This window comes from Telopea speciosissima, chromosome 11, assembly GCF_018873765.1.
Source record: "Telopea speciosissima isolate NSW1024214 ecotype Mountain lineage chromosome 11, Tspe_v1, whole genome shotgun sequence".
Taxonomy (NCBI): domain Eukaryota; kingdom Viridiplantae; phylum Streptophyta; class Magnoliopsida; order Proteales; family Proteaceae; genus Telopea; species Telopea speciosissima.
In genome coordinates, this window is record NC_057926.1 from 14,563,511 (window position 1) to 14,584,984 (window position 21,474).

Below are 21,474 nucleotides of genomic sequence, written 5' to 3' on the forward strand. Positions count from 1 at the left end.
CGAGTGTCGTTTTTGTAAATTGTTTACAAAAATAATTTATAATATGAAAAATAATTATTTATCTATTTAAATTTATTTAAAATATTTTTCGGACGACCGATTAATATCACAGAATCTCTGAAATGGACTTGTACAATGAATTGGGGGTTAGTAGTATTTAACTACATGTCCTATAGCTCATTATGGGATATTAGATTAGTGAAAGGTCTTATTTGCAAATTAAAGAATTTAATTGTGTAAGACAATTTTTTGGAATATTTAATTATCTTTCTGTCCTTCAAGGAGAGTGCGCCAGGGAGATCCTCTCTCTCTCTCCCTCTTTATTATTGTGGAAGTTCTCAGCAGAGGGTTAAGAACTTCTTTTGTGGAAGGAAGGGTGGAATATTATCAACTGTCTTGGGGATGTCTAGAATTTCCCATAGCCTCTTTGCTGACAATACAATAATTTTTTCAAGATGTCTAAAAAATTCTCTTAAACAAATTATTGGGCTTATTATTAGATATGAAGGCTTCTTAGGGCAACTAGTTAACAAGCAAAAAAGTTGCTTTGTTTTGAGGAATAAAGCAGATGAAAACAAGCGGCGTATGATTGAGATAGTGATAGGTTTCACCAAGAAGAATTTGTCGATTACATATGCTCCTCTTTATGCAGATCGACTCAGAATCAGCTTCTTTGATGATTTCTTGGCTAAAATGCGCAAGAAAATGGGTGGAAGCAGAGGAAAGTTATTATTTGCAACTGGAAGGTTCATTCTCCTCAAACATGTCCTTGCCTCTATACCCATTCACATTATCTCAACTTTGGATCTCCCCAGCACGGTGATTAAAAAATTTAATAACATTTGCTCGAATTTTTTGTGGGGCCAATCGAAATGGGGGAGGCGACATCATTGGGTGGCTTGGAATAAAATTACCCGTCCACAGGCTGAAGGAGGTCTTGGCATTTGAGCGCTGGAAGACATTAGCAATGCATTGAGGTTTAAGGGGCTATGGAGAATTTTGACTGAAAACTCATTGTGGTGCTCTTTTTTTAAAGCTAAATTTTTCAAAAACTAGCACATCACTTTGGCTGATTTGAGACCGATTGGCTCGATATCCTGGAGAAGACTGTTAATGCGCAGAGACTTCATGCTTTCAAGATCAAGATGGCTGATTAGATTGGGGGAGATCAATTTTTGGCTCGATAATTGGTCGGGGTGGGATCCTCCTATGGCTTATGTTGATGGAGCCCTCCATCTAGATCTTAGCTTACAATTACGAGATGTTCTAAATGTAGTGGAGATTTGGAATGAGGAGGTTCTGATGCAAATAGATTCTTGTCCAGTGCATGACAAAATCCTTGACGACAATTTTTGCTTATCCAACAAAGAAGATACATTAATTTGGACGCCTGCGAATGATGGGAAATTCTCTACCAAGTCCCTTTGGAATGAAATAAGGAACACTGAAGTGACAAAACCTTTTACAAAGTGGTTTTGGAACTGTTGATCCCAGGTTGACACTGAGAGGGGGGGTGAATCAGTGTTCATAAAAAATAATCCCTAAATTTCAACCCTGTGTTGACGTCGATGCAGAAGACTTCAAGCAAACCTGATTGGCCAGGGCAATCCTGTAATTACCAATTCTACAACACACATGCACGTCCACCTTGCAACCACTGTGTGGCCAGGTCTACCAAACAGTGCATCCCACTCTGCAGATCAAACACACTCCAATATATGCAATGAAAAGTAAAGTAGACAAGACACCAAATTTACGTGGTTCGGCCAAACTAACTACGTCCACGAAGCAATACCCTACCCAGGGTTTCGTATATTGCTCAATACGCTACTCAAATTTTTTTACTACAACAACAGCCTAGGAACTACAATCCCTGTTTCGGTTTGTGCAACAACACAAACGAGGGCAATTACCCCAATCTCTGTACAAGCCCCCACTTGACAGAGTTACAATAATTAATTACAAATAACATAACCAAATCCCCCAACACAATGGCCAACATTGGCTTACAATCAAACTAGGTTTTTTTTCAACTAAACATGCAACCTAGAAACTCACAATGGGGATTTACAATCGAAGATTAATTTTTATAGAGTAATCTAACAATTATGAAGCCTCTGACACATAGAAATCGTGTCTATGTACGCTCTACTGCTCAAACCATCTTCAATACGGAGTCATCGAGCATAAAATAGTAATATCGTTGACTTTCTATGCTCAAACGATGCTGCAACTCCTTCTAATGGATTCCTCTCAAAAAATTACCCAATTTCAAAAAATATTTCGTCCCATTTGGACATCGGATGGCCAAGATACGGTCTTCCAAAGTTGAATGCTCCAAAACTTGGTAACCAGTGGCAAATCCGTAAATAAAGAGATTCTTTGTGACAAACCGTGCACAAAAGGCAAATGCATCAGAGATTTTCACACTCTCTTCCTTCATAAGAAATGGGGGTGATGTCATGCCAACATCACACTTCACTACACCTTAGTTATTTCCTTTATTTCCTCTTTTTTTTTTTTCTTTTTTTTTCTTTTTCTTTTAATGAACCAAATCTGATGTAAGATACCGACCCGAAGCTCGAGGAGATTCTGGAATTTTAACAAAACAATGGAGAACATCTGTCTACAGTATACCACTTAAAGATAAGCCAAAAATTTTGGCTAAGGATATAAACTTTTGCCTATTCCAGATTTGCTCTGTTTTCGTGCATCGACACGAAAGTATCTATAACTTTCTCGTCCAATACTCAAATTATGTGAGACCAGTTGCGTTGGAACCAAGACTCAACGAACTTCATTTTTCATGAAGACCACTTCACCCAGAATTTCAATTAAGCCTTCCAAAAATGACCTTAAAGTCATTATCATTGCATGAACCTGTGAAATCACAACTTTAACAGTATGAAACCTTCACCTGCTGCTTCGCCCCTTTGCCAAACACTATATAAAGACTTAATATACTGTTAAATGGTATTCTTCAAGTGCGGGTACCCTTGTAACCTTACCAAATGATCAAAATACCCTTATAACTGTGTAGGTGACTGTTTGACCCTTTTAGCTCTTCCAAACCACCAATAGCTACTGACACAACACCACTATGACCAAATACGTTGCCAACAATGGCAACAACATTCCACACACTCCAATGGACTAACAGGAACCAAACTATCCCTTCAAAAATTGGTTTCTTTTCATGGCAAGTAATGTGTGGCGGCATTCGCATAGATGATCCATTGAAGGGTTTGGGTGTACCTCTTGCATCCAAATGCCATTGTTGTGGTCACCCTAAAGGAGAATCAACATCCAATTTGCTTAGTGGAGGGCAACACGGCTTCAAAGGTATGGGGATTCTTTTCAAGGCTTTTTGATGTGGAAATGATTCAAGCACAGAGTGTCAAAAATAGAATTGTGTTCTGGAAAAATCATGCTAATGGTAGGAACGTATGTGAGCTGATCACAGGGTTTATTCCCTTGCTTATCATATAGGAGCTTTGGAAGGAGAGAAACAATAGGAGACATGGTGAGAAGGCCCGTTCTGCTAGTTTCATAGTGGAGGCTATTAAAAATTGGGTAAAAGAGCTTCCCTATTATTCTTCTCCCCCAAAACCACCATCTTTGAAGGAGGCACTCGTTCTCCAGGTTCGTAACCTTCCTCATCCTCCAATTGTGCATAAGCTGCCTATTCCTATGTATTGGTGTCCTCTGGCAAAATCATGCTAATGGTAGGAACCCATGTAGGCTGATCACAGGGTTTATTCCCCCGCTTATCATATGGGAGCTTTGGAAGGAGAGAAACAATAGGACATATGGTGAGATGCCTGTTCTGCTAGTTTCATAGTGGAGGCTATTAAAAATTGGGTTAAAGAGCTTCCCTATTATTCTTCTCCCCCAAAACCACCATCTTTGAAGGAGGCACTCATTCTCCAGGTTCGTAACATTCCTCATCCTCCAATTATGCATAAGCCGCCTATTCTTGTGTATTGGTGTCCTTTGGCAAAATCATGCTAATGGTAGGAACCCATATAGGCTGATCACAGGGTTTATTCCCCCGCTTATCATATGGGAGCTTTGGAAGGAGAGAAACAATAGGAGACATGGTGAGATGCCCGGTCTGCTAGTTTAATAGCGGAGGCTATTAAAAATTGGGTTAAAGAGCTTCCCTATCATTCTTCTTCCCCCAAAACCACCATCTTTGAAGGAGGCATTCATTCTCTAGGTTCGTAACCTTCCTCATCCTCCAATTATGCATGAGCCGCATATTCCTGTGTATTGGTGTCCTCTGGCAAAATCATGCTAATGGTAGGAACCCATGTAGGCTGATCACAGGGTTTATTCCCTCGCTTATCATATGGGAGATTTGGAAGGAGAGAAACAATAGGAGAAATGGTGAGAAGGCCCATTCTGCTAGTTTCATAGTGGAGGCTATTAAAAATTGGGTTAAAGAGCTTCCTTATTATACTTCTCCCCCAAAACCACCATCTTTGAAGGAGGCGCCCATTCTCCAGGTTCTTAACCTTCTTCATCCTCCAATTATGCACAAGCTGCCTATTCCTGTGTATTGGTGTCCTCCATTTAATGCGGTGAAGTGTTGTGAAATTAAAATAACCGCAAGCATACGGGTCAATGTAGCTAACAGGTCAATCTTACGATGATAAGCCACTCTATCTTACTTACTTGAAGTAACGCAAGAGTGAACCAATTTGCAATGATTAATTAGACTTAACTAACGGTCCTAACACATGCATCTATCGATTCCAACAGCCTAACCATTCATCATCTAACCTACCAAAATCTAACGCGGAATACAAGATTGATTGACGGATTGAAATTGCCACATCCACACACATATAAAAACATAGATCTAAGAGTAAACAAATTAGTAAACCAGAAATTGCTTGAACCAAATTTGATAATGCTTTTTCTACCAAAGGGGATTCGCATCTACACCTACCAAACCTGGAAATCAAAATAAAAATCTAACATAAGAACATAGTAAGACATGAGAATGAGAATAATCAAAAATAAATTCCAACATAAGAACTTGAAATAAAGAGAATGCGAATGAAAAGAAAAAAAATGAAAATAGTATCGATTACTCCCTTCTACCAAACATATAATTGATGTTGATGATTATTGTGTTGCTTGAATGGAAGAACACCACTCTCTCTCTCTCTCTCTCTCTAAAACCCCTAATCCCTCTCATAAGAATTGGAAATCCTAGAGCTAGAAAGCTTGAAAAGAAAAATTATTCTAGAAGGCTAATAAAAAAAACTGAATTGAAATTGCTTTAATTGAAGAATACAACTTGGTTACTCCAAGAAGAAGAAAATTCCCCAAAGGAGAGAAAAATTAAAAACTAAAAACTGCCCATCCAAAGCTCACGCCCTTCCCTTCTTATACAATTTTTAACACTCAAAAAATATCCCCCACACTCTTCCAACGATTTTTCCTTCCCTTCAAGAGTAGGATCTCTTACAACTTCCTACTTTAACTCCTACCATTTAGAAACTAATCTTAAATAAAAAGATTACATAAAGATAATATCCTCCTTGACCAAAAATCATTGAGGAGCTTCACTTGGCCATCAAATCGTTGGATATGTGGGGATTGTGGAGATTAAAGAGAGAAAAAATAGGGAATGCCACCTCATAGATACTTTCCCTTCCTCTACCTACTTTCTTTCCTTCTTCGTAGTCTTTCCTTTCTCTTCATTGTAATGCTTGCAAACAAAGGAAACCATCTTTGACTTTGAACTCCTTCAACGATTTTGTCTATATAGGAAAACTCAAAAATCAAGGAGAGGTAATTAGGTGGGTGAGAAAAAATAGGATAGAAGATAAGAAATAGAATGGGAAAATCTACGGATTACAGAAGTGGGATATTCAGTGGAGGGAAGTAAAAAAAAGGGGGAGAGATTTTAGGAGAGAGAGGGAAGAAAAAGAGGAGGAGATAAAATAGGAAAACAACAAAAAATAAGGATATGGGAGAGAGAGAGATAACGTGGGAGGGAGGTTTTGGTTTGGAGAGAGGAAATAAAGAGGGAGAGAAAAATTAGGAAGGGGAGAGAGAAAAGAAAGAGAGAAAATAAAGTAGGAGAGTCAAATCTCCAATATTCTAGAGTCCTCTCCCAAGGAAACTCAAGATCGATGGAACTTCTCCCCATAAATGTGAAAATCGTGTGATGCATGGTATGTCATGCCCCAAACCATCCCCTAGAAGGATTTAAGCAAGTGACCCGGATATCCTACGACATCCGTCAATCCCCAAGGATCCAGAAGCAGTTAGTATACCTCACAAACACACACACCCATAACAATGGATAAAAAGAGATACAGAGTGTTGCGGAAGTTAAGAGCCCGCTTGATAACCTTACGAGAAACAGTTTCTGGTGTTTTTCCATTCTGAAAAACAAAAAAACACCTAAAAATTGCTTGATAACGAAGTGTTTTTTGTGACTTTTTGAAATATAAATCAAAATTTATGCTCCCTAGAAGACTTTTGACAGAACATGTTGGACATGTTCTGTCATTTCTTGGCTGAAATTAGAAAAGTGTGCCCGATAAAAACTCTTATATTCGTTCACTATGCTCTTTTGTAAAAGTGGAAAAGTGTGCCAAACATATCCTTTTGTTAATGTTTTTTTTTTTTTTAAAAAAAAAAAAAAAAAAGGTTTTGCTTGTTTCTGGTTTGCTGTTTCTTAGCACATAACCAGAATAGAAACACCCGTAAGGTTATCAAGCGGACACTCATTAAACATTCAAAAAAAATAGTACATTGTTCGTTGCTCCATTTCACCACTTGATTATGCAGTCAATATTTTTCTAACCAATAGCTTTACAAAATACAAAAGAGGACTACAACATCAAGAGCCCAAGAAAGATATACAAAGAGAGTCCCCAAAAGGTTAGATTATTATGCTGCCCATCCCTTAAGGATCGTCCTCAAGGGCCACTCTGGTCACCCGCAGAAGAGGAATAACCTCCCTCGGGGTCCAAACCCAAAAGGTCATAATCACCATCATTCTCCTCAGCGAAATGAGTCTCCCAGCTTTCGAGATGTCCACCTATAGTATTATTTAAAAAGAAATATACAAGAGTGTGAGCTCCACCGAGCCCGTGAATGAAATATAACCATGCATGCACATGCAAGCACAACCAAATGAATCCTATATGAAATGAGGTTTTTTATTATTATTAAGCTATCTAGCATCAAAACTAATGTGGGTAAAAGTGCTACTACAATCCCCAATACATGTATCCCTGGTGCGGGCCTCTAACACCTTCCCGTGATACACCCATTGGGTTATCGAAGAAAACCAGTTAGCTCCCGCATCAATCACCAAGGTCAGTCCGACCAGCCCTTTAGGTTACCACTATGCTACCACCAGTCCTATTAACTGATGGGCCTACAGACCGAGCAATGTCTCCTTGAGACATTGGCCTCACACATTTTTGTGCTACCACCATGTCCTAATGATCATGATGGATCAACTGACCAAGCAATGCCTCCTTGAGACATTGGCCTCACACTTTTGTGGTATCCAACACCTAAACCCCTATTGGCAAGGGTTCATAGCACAGGTAATGATACTCTAGCCCAATGCATTCTATATGACATAGTATGAGTCGGGTAGTGTCAATCGCATCCCATTCTACGGGCTACCACAGACCTCATTTTCAAGCCGGCTACGGCATCTAGTCTAGCAATTGCACAAGTATAACGTTAAAATTCATTTCCAATAGCCATCAGATATGTATCAGAGCCAATACTAATATATAGCAATTTAATAAATAAAATAGTAAATATTGTTGTTGTTGTTGTCATGACTCATCAGTCATGTTACAACTACACTCCACCCATGGTGTAATTTCACTCACCTTATGCAAATCTTGCTTGTCCTTCAGTCAGCTCGGTCCCAATCGATATCTGACACTGCACCTCAAGTTTGAGGTTATAACCTAAGTTAATCGGACCATTAAAATATGTTAAACATGATTTAAAAGTAGGTTAATGTCCTAGGGTTGGTCTAGGTTTGATTGGATCTAGCTTTGAATACACAAACATTAATTATAATTCTCTGGGACTTGCACTAGGCCTTAGGGTCAAACTTCCAGTGCATCACCCAAAAATATAGAGCCCATGTTTTTAAGAGTTTAACAACAAAGTTTGCCTAAATAGGTCCTAACAATTCGATAAAACAGTGCTAAGGTTCCCAATTCATGTTGCGCTAAGCTTGTGTGTTGGTTCTTAGCTCTGTGGCGTCCACTTGTGCATCCAAGGTGTGGACATCTGCAAGGATGGTTGAGGTAGGGTTTTTAGGTCATTTACAGGTTCCACACATTGTTCTAGACTCGTGGGTGATGTTCCAAAAGACAGAAATCAAATCTGAGCTCAAAAGGCATCACTGGGCGTTAGGGCTCAAGGTCCCTCTTTGGATCATGGCCAATGGGGCTCATCGGTGCACCCAAAGTGAGGACAGTAAGGTTGCATGGGGGAGGGGTTCATGATGGTTTTTATGTTATAAATATTATTTTGGGACTGCGGGTGAAGTCCCATAAGGAATGGATTAGGTTTGGTCACAAATCAGCCACTAGGCCTTTTGAGTGCAACTCTGGGCGTTTGGGTCCATCACCCAGTGCATCACCCAGTCACTGTTGAACACGGGATTTTGGGTCTGAAACTGGTCTTGGCTACTAGTTTCACTCCTATTTCAACCAGGGACGACCCCCAATGGTATGTAACATAAAATCAAGTGGATACAATGAATTTATAAGTTCCTAATCATGGTTTGTTAAGATGGGTATTGGATTGGGTTCTTGTATCTAAGAATCAAGGTTGCAAGGCTGAAATCAGACTTGCAGGTATCGTTAAACCACATAACAACATGAATTTTGGTTGCATTCATCCATATCAATAGCCAATCCAAGCTCTAAGGTTAAGAACATAGCATGCATGCAAGATCCTTAGCTCTAAGCTAATGTTTATGGGCTATACACATATGTTAGCATATAATTAAGCTATAGACATTGCTGGAGCTTCAAGTCTGGGTGTTAACAGATTACAATTAGTGTAAATAGCAAACAAAACACATGGGATTGAACATGCATGGATGATCCATGCCTTTCCTAGTGTTCCAAGTGATTGCATGGAATACAATTATTGGCGTATTTGTGGCCGCATCATCAGCAACGTATGAAGAAGGAGCATTGGTGCAGGGGAACCTAGAAATTTTGGATTCACATTCTTGTAGGAATTTTTTATTCCTAATTAGTTGTCCCATTAGACCGTTTCCATTAATGGACTCAAGAGATTTGATTTATTGCTTTGTCACAATACCATACTTGGATTCATTGAGATATACCCATTCTATTTCAGTAAGGTTGTAATTTTGGACAAATCCTATTGATTGGATTTAATATAGGAAGGATCCTATTGATTGGATTGTTATATGGGAGAGATCCCACTGATTGATTGGCCTACCTTAATGGGAGGTTGGCATTATATCATTTAAAGGAGACTAGATCCCCCCCTTGTATTGACGTACTATTCTCACCCATTTTGAGAAGTGCATTGAGCAAAATACTAAGGGGAGAAATTCTAGTTCTCCATTATCGATTCTTGTCATTGTTTGTTGGTGCTTATTGTCTTGCAAGCGTGTGTGAGGATGGCTTGATCAAGTTCTGCTAGAGGATCAATGGTGGTAATGAACGGTATGTTGTCGATCCCCTCTTTTATTAAGTTGATTCATTTATGTATTAGCTAGGTCATGTATGTAGGATTATTATTGTTAAAGTTCCTACAATAATGGTATCAAAGCCAGTGTTTGTCGATATGTTCTTAAATCGCAATTATTCGTATTGATAATGATTCAATACGTTTAAATTATTTAAAGGTTTTCTTCTTTATGATCGATTGAACTCATTTACATAATGGTGAATATTTTTTGTTATTAAAAAATTATATATATATATATATATATAGGGGCAGCCGATGCCACCATTATTGGCAGCCAAGGCTGCCATTATCGGACAGCAGGGAGTTCTCTGCTTCATTCATTGTTGAATGTTGAAGATAGGGATCTCCCTGTCATTATTGATTTTAATTATGGTTTTGGGTCTATTAATTTAGCCCATTATTTTTTGTAACGTAATGGGCTATAGCCCATTATGAAAGGTTTATGTTATTATTAAAAGAAAGAAAAATCTCTGTTTAAGACCATCTAGGCCCATAATTATTGACCTATGAACCAGGTGGTTCGGTCCTATTACGACCCGACCGTACAAGTGTGTCACAGATCAAACGGGGGCGGTTCAAAAATGATCCGACCCGGTTCAAAAAATTATCCGGCCTGGATCCACGATCCAGATCCACTTCTTTGACCCGGATTTTGACCCATTGGGTTGGCCGGTCGGATTCTGGTGACCAGTGTGTAAGATTCCAACATAATCAAAATATTTCGGTCATCCATCTTTGTTTAACAGAAATGTATTTGGTTAGCTTTATTGAACCTATTTTTGTTATATATTTCTGATTATTTATGAAATGAGTTTCTGTTTGTTTTGATTTCTGTTTATGAAATCAATTTATATGAGAAACTATTTATGTTATAAACATAATCTATTTGTTTAAATTTATGAATTAATTTCTGTTCATGTTTCTATTTTTGTTCATAAATAGAAATTGATTTGTTTGAATCTATTATTTAGAATTTGTGTTTCTGCTTCTATTCTATTTATGTTATAAATGGAATTAGATTTGTTTCTGTTTATGATTTCACTTTCTGTTCATGTATGTTTTCTATTTCTATTTCTGAAAACAAACATATTCTCTTTAAATTAGTTTCTGTTTATTTATGATTATTAGCAACAGAAACTTATTATTAGGACAGAAATAGAACATTTAGTGACGAAAATTTGTATATGATAGAATTATTACATAATCGCTTCTGCTGTGATTCTGTCTTCGTTTTAAACCCGATTCTAATTCCATCTTCTCCTATGTTTGTTATTTTGGGAGAACTTCAAAATAAAATAAATTGATGATATTTGTTGTACTTGTTTTTTGGGATAATGAAATTAGTAATTTATTGATGTCATACATAACAAGATGTTGAAATTTTAGGAATAAAACTAAAAAACTAATGATTTGATTGCCGCCAAAGCGGATTAGTCATGAAATTCAAAGAGATTGAACCTAAAATTGTTGATCCAAACATCATTAATGAAATGATGTCATAAAACTTAAAGATAAACATTTTAAAGCATTAAAGACAATTACATAATTGAGATAAGTGGGAGTATTCAAATACTTCTCTCAATTGTGTCGAATCGAACAGTTAGCCTTAAATATAAATGAAATTTTATCCCAAATATATTGCAACTAGTTTAGGGTATTAGGTCATGTAATTAGGTTGAACTGGAGTATCCAAAGGTACACGTTCCATCGTGATTGCGATGGCCATAACTGTTAACCCTTAACATAAGTGTAATAGCATCAAATTAGAGATAAACATTTTAAGGCATTAAAGACAATCAAATGATTGAGATAAGTGGGAGTATCCAAAGGTACACAATTCTCTCAATTGCGTCGAATCGAACAGTTAGCGTTAAATATAAATGAAATTTTATCTCAAATGTATTTCAACTAGTTTAGGGTATTAGATCATGCAATTAGGATTAAACGGGAGTATCCAAAGGTACACATTTGATCATGATTGCGATGGTCATAACTCTTAACCTTAAACATAACTGTAATAGCATCAAAGTAAAGATAAACTATAGGGCATTATGATAAATCATTAGTCTAGCAGTTAGATTGGGATGAGAGTGTCCATAGGCACACATCATTGCCTGGTTGTGTAGATAGATTTTTGGTCCTATAGGTGACTTCCAACACCTTTTGAATGAACCACTAGCGTGTTACTTTCTTGATCCCGAAGGATAGATTGTAATGATACAATAGGTTGCTCTTTCTAGTACTATTGAAGCTCAAAGCATTATAGATAGTAAGCATGTATTCTGTTTTATTTCTAAGGGAACATCACCTATGACAATGCCTAATACCATCCCTATCCTCAATGGCTCTAACCATCCGGATAATTCTATCCTAGTATGTTTCTAAACCAATCTCGTTGACGTTCCTTGTAACACATGGTGGATTGATTCTGGTGCAACTGTACATATATCGAATTCCATGCAAGGATTCCTTTCAACTCAGAGCCCAAGTCCCAGTGAGAGTACCATCTACATGGGAAATCGGATGGAGTATGAAGTTCGAGCAATCGGCACTTACAAACTCATAATGGATACCGGATATCAGCTAGATTTATTAGACACTCTCTATGTCCCCTTTATTTGTAGAAATCTTGTTTCTCTATCAAAACTTGATTCTGAGGGTTATGACTTTATATTTGGGAGTAATGTTTTTAAAGCTTATAAAGCCAAAAATCCAGTATTTACTGGATATCTATGTGATGGTCTTTATAAATTTAATTTGGACTCTGATTATGAAAACTCATTGCTTACCCTGTATGTGAATGTTGGATCTAAATGTAAATCCAACAGTGATGATTCCTTGACCTTGTGGCATAGGCGCTTAGGTCATATCTCTAGACCTAGAATAGAAAAGTTAGTGAGGGAAGGTGTGCTACCTGCACTAGACTTCACTAACTTTGGAACTTGTATAGATTGCATTAAAGGTAAGCAATCTAGAAAGAATAAAGTGGCCGCCACAAGGAGTGATGTACTTCTGGGATTAATTAACACCGATATTTGTGGACCTTTTGACCCCTGTATTACTGGTGAGATGTATTTCATCACTTTTATCGATGATTACTCATAGTATTGTTATGTCTACTTGTTAAAGGAAAAGTCTGAAAACATAAATATCTTTGAGATATTTTGTGTTGAAGTTAAAAACAAGTTAGACAAAAAGATCAAAACCATGAGATCTGATAGAAGAGGTGAGTATTACGGTAGACATACAGACCTAGGTTAAGTTGAGGGACCATTTACCCATTTCCTCAAATCAAAGGGTATCACTCCCCAATATGCACTTCCTGGTACACCTGAACAGAACGGAGTTGCGGAAAGATGTAATTGCACCTTTAAGGATATGATTCGTAGTATGATAAGCAACTCATCGATGTCTGAGTTTATGTGGGGTGAAGCTTTGAAGACAGCTGTGTATATCTCGAATCGGGTTTCCAGTAAGTTAGTTCCTAAAACTCCTTATGAGTTATGGACGAGAAAGAAACCTAGTTTGAGACACTTACACGAATGGGGTTGTCCAGCTGAAGCTAGATTGTATAACCCACATGAAAGAAAACTCGACCCTAGGATCATTAGTTGTTACCTTATTGGTTACTGCCAATGCTCAAAGGGATTTAGATTTTATACACCTAATCATAGTACTAGGATTGTGGAAACTTCAACTGCTAGATTCCTAGAGGATAGCAACATTAGTGGGAGTAATAAATTACATAATGTGGTATTTGAGGAGCTCCGGGTTACACTTCCAGCTCTTACACATCATGATAGCGTTGTTCTTCCACAAGTCATCATTAATGATGATCTTGTGGAACAACAAATTATAGAGGATGTGCCACTCCATGACGATATTGTCACTGAGAACACTGTGGATTTATTTCCACCTCCTCAGCCGAAAGTACAGGGTAGACCTCAGAGAGTGAGGAGGTCTGCCATTCTGGATGATCACATAGTGTATCTCCAGGAGTCTGAATTTGATATAGGAATCAAGGATGACCCTTTAAGTTTTTCAAAGGCTATGAATGATGATGATTCTAACAATTGGGTAGCTGCCATGAAAGACGAGATGAAATCCATGAGCGATAATGATGTTTGGGAGCTTGTTGAACTACCTTCGGGGTCTAAAGCAATTAATTGTAAATGGGTATTTAAGATCAAGCGCGACTCGAAGGGTAAAGTTGAGAAACATAAAGCTAGACTAGTTGTGAAGGGCTTCACTCAAAAGGAAGGTATCGATTACCATGAGACCTTCTCTCCCATTTCTAAGGAGAACTCACTTAGGATCATTTTAACATTGGTGGCTCATTATGACTTGGAGCTTCATCAGATGGATGTGAAGACGACATTCTTGAATGGGGATTTAGAGGAAGAAGTCTATATGAACTAACCAAAAGGGTTTAATGTACAAGGAAAGGAAAGTCTGGTGTGCAAATTAAAGAAATCAATCTATAGACTTAAACAAGCTTCTAAATAATGGTATTTAAAGTTCAACCACATCATTATGTCTTTTGGATTTGTAGAGAACACTTTTGACAAGTGTATATTTCTGAAAGTCAGTGGGAGCAAGTTTATATTTCTGGTCCTGTATGTAGATGATATCTTGCTTGATCTTGGTTTGTTAAAGGATACGAAAACATTCATCTCTAAGAATTTTGAAATGAAGGATATGGGTTTGGCATCTTTTGTTATCGGTATAGAGATATTTCGAGATAGATCTCGTAGACTGCATGGGCTATCACAGAGAGCCTACATTGACAAAGTTCTTAAGAGATATGGTATGAAAACCTGCAGACCTAGTGTTGCTCCCGTGATTAAGGGTGATAATTTTAGTTTGAGCCAGTGTCCGCAGAATGATCTAGAGTGAGAACAGATGAAAGACATTCCCTACTCTTCAGCTGTGGGAAGTCTTATGTATGCCATGACTTGTACTCATCCAGATATTAGCTATGCAGTTGAGATGTTGTGCAGATACGTCAGCAATCCTGGTATGGATCACTGGGTAGCTGCCAAGAAGGTGATGCATTATGTACAAGGAACGAAAGACTACATGCTTACTTACAGAGCAATTGATCAATTGGAAGTGATCGATTTTTCAGATTCTGATTATGCTGGTTGCCTCGATAGTAGAAAGTCTACATCTGATTATGTCTTTCTATTAGCTGGTGGGGCAATTTCTTTGAAGTCCAAGAAACAGACTTGTGTCTCCACTTCCACCATGGAAGCGGAGTTCATGGCATGCTTTGAGGCCACATCAATGGTGATTTGGTTGCAGATTACATCTCAAGACTTCAGGTTGTCGACTCCATCATGAAACCACTGAGACTTTACTGTGACAATGTCGCCGTTGTGTACTACTCCAAGAATGACAAGCATTCTAGCAGAGCCAAGCATATTGGAGTGAAGTACAACTTTGTGAAGGAAGCTGTTCAAGAACAGAAGGTGTTTGTATCTCATATAAAAATAAGTCTGATGATTGCAGATCCGTTGACCAAGGCATTAGCGCCTAAGCTTTTTGTAGATCATATATCTGATATGGGTCTTACTAGAGTTTGATGAATTGGTCACATTTTGTTATAGACACTCTCTATTATTTGATATGATAATATTTATGGATGTTTCTGAGAATTTCTCATCTCTATCCTTGTGTATACAATTATTGCAATATGAGTGAGATATTATTGTCTTTGGACAGTTTATTATTTGTTTCCCTACTTTTGGATTAGTTTGGGTGAGATTGTTGGTGTTGTGATTATGGAAGGAAGAATGTTGACTCAATAAATGACATATAACCGCCATAGTCTACATCAATGGTTTCATCCATTTGTGGTATTACTGAATACAACCGATGAATGGGATGTTTTGTTTCGTGGCCACATTGAGTTGTTTATCCGCTGTGTTGGGATCCAAGTATTGTCATTTTTTAATAAATAAATGTTTTGTAAATGTTTTACAAATACAATTGTTTGAGTCATTGTGAATCAGTCATATGGTACAAGTGGGAGATTGTAGGAATTTTTTATTCCTAATTAGTTGTCCCATTAGACCGTTTCCATTAATGGACTCAAGAGATTTGATTTGTTGCTTTGTTACAATACCATACTTGAATTCATTGAGACATACCCATTCTATTTCAGTAAGGTTGTAATTTTGGACAAATCCTATTGATTGGATTTAATATGAGAAGGATCCTATTGATTGGATTGTAATATGGGAATGATCCTATTGATTGGATTGTAATATGGGAGAGATCCCATTGATTGATTGGCCTACCTTAGTGGGAGGTTGGCATTATATCATTTAAATAAGACTAGTCCCCCCCCCCCTCCCTTGTATTGACGTACTATTCTCACCCATTTTGAGAAGTTTATTGAGCAAAATACTAAGGGGAGAAACTCTAGTTCTCCATTACCGATTCTTGTCATTGTTCGTTGGTGCTCGTTGTCTTGCAAGTGTGTGTGAGGATGGTTGGATCAAGTTTTGCTAGAGGATCAATGGTGGCAATGAACGGTATGTTGTCGATCCCCTCTTTTATTAAGTTGATTCATTTATGTATTGGCTAAATCATGTATATAGGATTATAATATTTAAAGTTCCTACACTTGTGTCTTGGAATGCTCGCAGGATACACTTGGAAGAAGGAATTAAAATATTCATCGGTTTCAGCTTGCACTTTAGCTTTCAAAGAGTGTTTAATGCTATTTGATCTGGTTTCCAATCTTGCAAATTCGATTAGCTTATGTAGCATTATTTTAGGTGTCGTAATGGAGAAGATCCCCTGTGGTGGAAGATTTATCACCACCTCATTTGCCACAAGAATGGAAGGAGCAATTGCAAACAAGGACATAGGAACGGTGAAGGATGGAAGATCTGATTTGGGTTCCATATTTATAGGTTTTATGGTGGAGATTAGTGCTCTTATAAGGTTTAATACAATGCATGGCAATATATGGTATGTGTCGTACACACACCGTTGGATCAGCCCCTTCAACGTGTTTCATCAACCATTTTCGGAAAAGTCTGTTTTACCATCTCAAATTCAACTACTTCAAGCCATAAATAACACCAACAGATCAGATTTGATCACATTTTGCAACAATGCTATCATTGACAAATCAGAAGTGAGGAAATGGAAACTTCTTCATTTTGTGTCCGATATGATTGAGAAAGGTGCCAAAACGATTCTAAAACTCGTCCTCGAGTTTTCTTCACCTGCAAAAAATGATGCAGGCATAGAGGCAGCAATGGAAGACGTGAAAATCTAGCACAACCACCTTAGACGGTCTGAAAGAATAAGGGTTCAACGTGGCTGATTGGGTTGATTGCATAGCTATTTGCATTAAGGATTCTTGCCTAATTAGTAATTGATTGCTTTCTATATTTCTTAGAATCGTATTTAATATGGTATGTTCCTAGTCTAGTAAATCTTAATCGTAGGCTTGGGGATTGAGATTGGGTTTAGGGAATCCTATAATAGGATCTCTTGTAATAATGGAAGGGAGCAGATTTTGAAATAATATTGAATTTGACTTCGATCGGAGAGTTTCAGAGGAACTTGAGAGTTCCAATCTTGTGAATGGGAGTTCTTCCTCCTTGACCCTACTCGATCCTACCCTTGGCACAAGGCTGCTCCATGACCATCTAGTTATCTTTCATGCGCTCATGGTTGAAGCTATCGTTGTTCATTTAGCTCTGACTTCTGCTCACCTAGCCGGCCTGTCCCATGTGTCTGTCTTCTCTGACTACTAGGTGCTAGTTAACTACCTCTCCCTTTCCCCTTTTCTTCCCGCTTTTAGTAGTGCTACTATAGATTTGAATATCTTGAGCTTAAAGGTAGAGTTATCCTTTTGCTCGTTTGTTTCAAGTAAGCAGATTTTGCAAATCTTGTGGCTCATTCTATTTATAAATGGGCCACTTCTTACCCCGTAGGGGTTTGTGAGAGACTTCCTTCCTGGAGGATGTTCTTTCCATTGTAAAGCAATTCTTGTCTGTTTCGACTTAATATATTTTCCCCTATGGGGTCATTGCACAAAAATAAATAAATAAATAGAATCAAAAGCCTTATGAATATTCAGATTTACAATAGTAGAGTGTGGGTGAGAATTTCTACCAAAGCCCCTGTTAATCTCCTGGCATAATAGAATATTCTCCAAAATGTTTATATGTTTTGTAAAATGCTCGGATGTTATGTGCCCAAACCAAACCACTCATTATTTGATATAGTATATGTTTTGTAGAATGTTGATTTGGTAAGATGTCTTTCTTTTATCATTTGGTCAAAGGTAAAAGAAATTAGTGTTTGACAGCAGATTGGTGACAACTTAAATACATACGCCATTTTAATTGGCTTAAGTGTTTTTTCATTGACACCTAACCTATTGTGATATTTACAAAAAAAAAAAAAAACAGATGTCCATTTAACATTTTTTTTAATTAATTAAGTAATGATAAATAAAATATATATATTGTTGGAAGAAGTTTCTTGTCGATAATGTCTTCATCCTCTATGATGTGATCTTATGATTGAACACTTGGAGGGTCGGTTTCATTGTTAAACTCCCACACTTTATTATAAATTTAAGGTTCGATGTGCTGCAGTGCAGGCTGCCCTACACATAGGGGGGTGGTATTTCTACCATTCAAGGGGGTAGGGTGATCATTTCACTCTACCCCATGTGTCTGGGCATAGCCTATGCCCCCAGTCCAGAGAATATTTTCCCTAAATTTATTAAAAGGTGGAAAGTACCTCTCTCTAGTTCAATCCAAATTTCAAATGTCATTATTTTAAAAGAATTATATATCGAAATACAATACTATTTGTTATGTCAAAAAGAAACCGTTTAATAGGGAATTGTAATAAAACAAATCTCTAAAAATGTTGTTTTTTTTAAGAAATATATGAATTTTATTTAAGATCAACGTGAAAAAATGCAAATCATGGTTTTAGTGCACGGTGTTGGATCAAGTGTCAATCATCTAAAGATACGATATTGATTAGTTTTGGCATAGATTGGTTGTATTGAATAAATTTACCCCTAATTTTTCCTTAAAAATCGATTTTTTTTTATTATTTTACCTCTTTTTTATATCATTTTACCGATACGATATCGATATCGATATCGATATCAGTCACCTTCAAAACCGTACAATATCAATCATATTGGACGATCCAATACCAATGCCTCAAACCATGAGGCAAATCTTGGAGAGAGACATTCACACTATTTTTTTTTTTTCTTTTTTTCTTTTTTGAAAGGGAGGTATTATGGGATCCAGGTCTTCGACAACTGCCCGTTCGACCTGTGCTGCACAAACGTAGGACCACATGCAATGACCGCATGACAACATACCGCTGATAAAATGGTCTTAACGTGAAGGTTTAGGCTAGCTAGATACCATTTCTTGATGACAACATACCGCTGATAAAATGGTCTTAACGTGAAGGTGAAGCTTTGGGCTGGATCCCATTTCTGGAGACTTAATCAACTGAAACAGCTACTTCCCTCCCACACTTGTCATGACATTTGTATGCCAATATTCATTTAAAATGAATAAAAATTTTTGGCAGCATGGAACTCTGCAATTGATTAAATTAACTATCTTGATGCTTCCACTATTCTCCAGTCTCCACACGACATTCTAACAAACACATACCAAACTATAAATCCTTCTTTAATTGCCCTCATTTGAAATGCATTCTTCACGACTCTTTCCATTCTCTCTTCCATTCTTTCCCAAATCAGAAATTAGGTATTTTTCCTCTACTGCAAATGAAGAATTCGAGGTGGGATTTTGTTGTTCTTCTGGTTTTTACATTTATTTCAACAATTGGTGCTGATGATGTCTTAGCAGATGATCCAATTGGAAGATTGAAAGTGTTTGTTTATGATCTCCCAAGCAAATACAATACAGATATGGTTCAGAATGATCAAAGATGTCTTACCCACATGTTTGCTGCTGAGATCTATATGCATCAATTCTTGTTAAAAAGTCCAGTTAGAACACTCAATCCTGAAGAAGCTGATTGGTTCTATACACCAGTTTACACAACTTGTGATCTTACACCTGGAGGTCATCCAATGACTGACAGATCTCCAAGGTTAATGAGAGCTGCAATCAAAGAAATCTCTTCTGAATGGCCTTACTGGGATAGAACAGAAGGAGCTGATCACTTCTTTCTTGTACCTCATGATTTTGGTGCTTGTTTCCATTTTGAAGAAGAAGTAGCTATTGAAAGAGGAATTCTTCCTTTACTTCAAAGAGCTACATTGGTTCAAACTTTTGGACAGAAAAATCATGTTTGTTTGAAACAAGGTTCAATTATAATTCCTCCATTTGCTCCTCCACAAAGGCTTCAATCACATTTGGTTCCATCAAATACTCCTCGTTCCATTTTCGTCTATTTTCGAGGTATATTTTATGATACTGGAAATGATCCAGAAGGGGGTTATTATGCAAGAGGAATTAGGGCTTCTCTATGGGAAAATTTTAAGAATAATCATCTCTTTGATATCTCTGCTGAGCATCCAATGACTTATTATGAAGATCTTCAAAGAACAATTTTCTGTTTATGTCCATTGGGTTGGGCTCCATGGAGTCCTAGATTGGTAGAAGCTTTATTATTTGGATGTATTCCTGTTATCATAGCAGATGATATTGTGTTACCCTTTTCAGATGCAATTCCATGGGAGGAAATTGGGGTTTTCATAGCTGAAGAAGATGTTACTAAATTAGATACTATTCTTACATCAATACCAGAGAAAGTCATTGTTGAGAAGCAGAGATTGCTTTCCAATCCTTCAATTAAGAGATCAATGCTTTACTCTGAACCTTCTTTGATGGGAGATGCTTTCCATCAGATACTAAATGGGCTCGCTCGTAAGTTACCACATGACAAGAATATCTATTTGAATTCAAGCCAGAAGGTTTTAGATTGGAGTGCAGGTCCAGTAGGGGACATGGAACCAGCATGGTGGTAGAAGCATCACTCACTATCTTTTGTTGGTTGAGACATTATTTTACAGAAGAAGAGGGCATGTAAAATGCTAACCTTAAGCCCTTGTGAGACCTGACCTTGTACTTACATGTAAGAAAAAAAAATTTTATTTATTTGTTAATTCTTTATTTTATGGGAATGATGTTGTGGGTGGGATAATCTTTTATTTGTGTGATGTTTAAATAGAATGGTCAGGGAACTTCATAGATGTTGTTGTGAGGATAGAAGATTAGGAGTCTTAATCTCCCATTTTGTACTAATATTATTATACATGGAATGACAACTTGTAAAAATTTGATTGGTGTGGTCCGGATTTTTTTATAATAAATAAGTTGATACCTTTTTGAAGTTTATTATGTGATGTTTCCTTGTAAATTATGCTTTAGTGTTAATGCCTTTTTATTGTGTGTTTGTGTACGTATGGGGTTGGGGTTGGGGTTGGGATTGTGTGTTTGTGTATGTATGGGGATGTTTCCTTGTAAATTATGCTTAAGTGTTAATGCCTTTTTATTTTGTGTTTGTTGGGGGGGGGGGGGGGGTTGTGTGTGTGTGCGCGCGTGTGTGCATGTGAGACATTATGCTTCTTTTGGTTGACAAGTTCAAGAGCTGTATGTCTAGATGGAAAGGGAATCTCTTGTCTCTAGCCAGTCGAGTGGAGTTAGTCAAATTTGTTATTTTTAGCATCTTTATTTACAACTTCTCGATCTACTG

At 37.4% G+C, this 21,474-nt stretch overlaps 2 protein-coding genes across 2 annotated transcripts; both read left to right on the forward strand.

The window, feature by feature from the left end:
* Positions 1-14,640: 14,640 nt before the first annotated feature.
* On the forward strand, positions 14,641-15,081 carry LOC122644800 (secreted RxLR effector protein 161-like). Its single transcript, XM_043838185.1, has one exon. The coding sequence runs from the start codon at positions 14,641-14,643 to the stop codon at positions 15,079-15,081; it is 441 nt and encodes a 146-aa protein (XP_043694120.1).
* A 4,531-nt stretch (positions 15,082-19,612) lies between these two features.
* Positions 19,613-20,746, forward strand: LOC122644801 (probable glucuronosyltransferase Os01g0926600). The gene has a single exon (XM_043838186.1). The coding sequence runs from the start codon at positions 19,682-19,684 to the stop codon at positions 20,744-20,746; it is 1,065 nt and encodes a 354-aa protein (XP_043694121.1). The 5' UTR covers positions 19,613-19,681.
* The last annotated feature ends 728 nt before the right edge of the window (positions 20,747-21,474 follow it).

What these genes read in the sequence shown, in the direction of transcription:
- LOC122644800 (XM_043838185.1), top strand. Translation starts at nt 14,641, where the DNA reads ATGAAAGACATTCCCTACTCTTCAGCTGTGGGAAGTCTTATGTATGCC.
- LOC122644801 (XM_043838186.1), top strand. Translation starts at nt 19,682, where the DNA reads ATGGTTCAGAATGATCAAAGATGTCTTACCCACATGTTTGCTGCTGAG.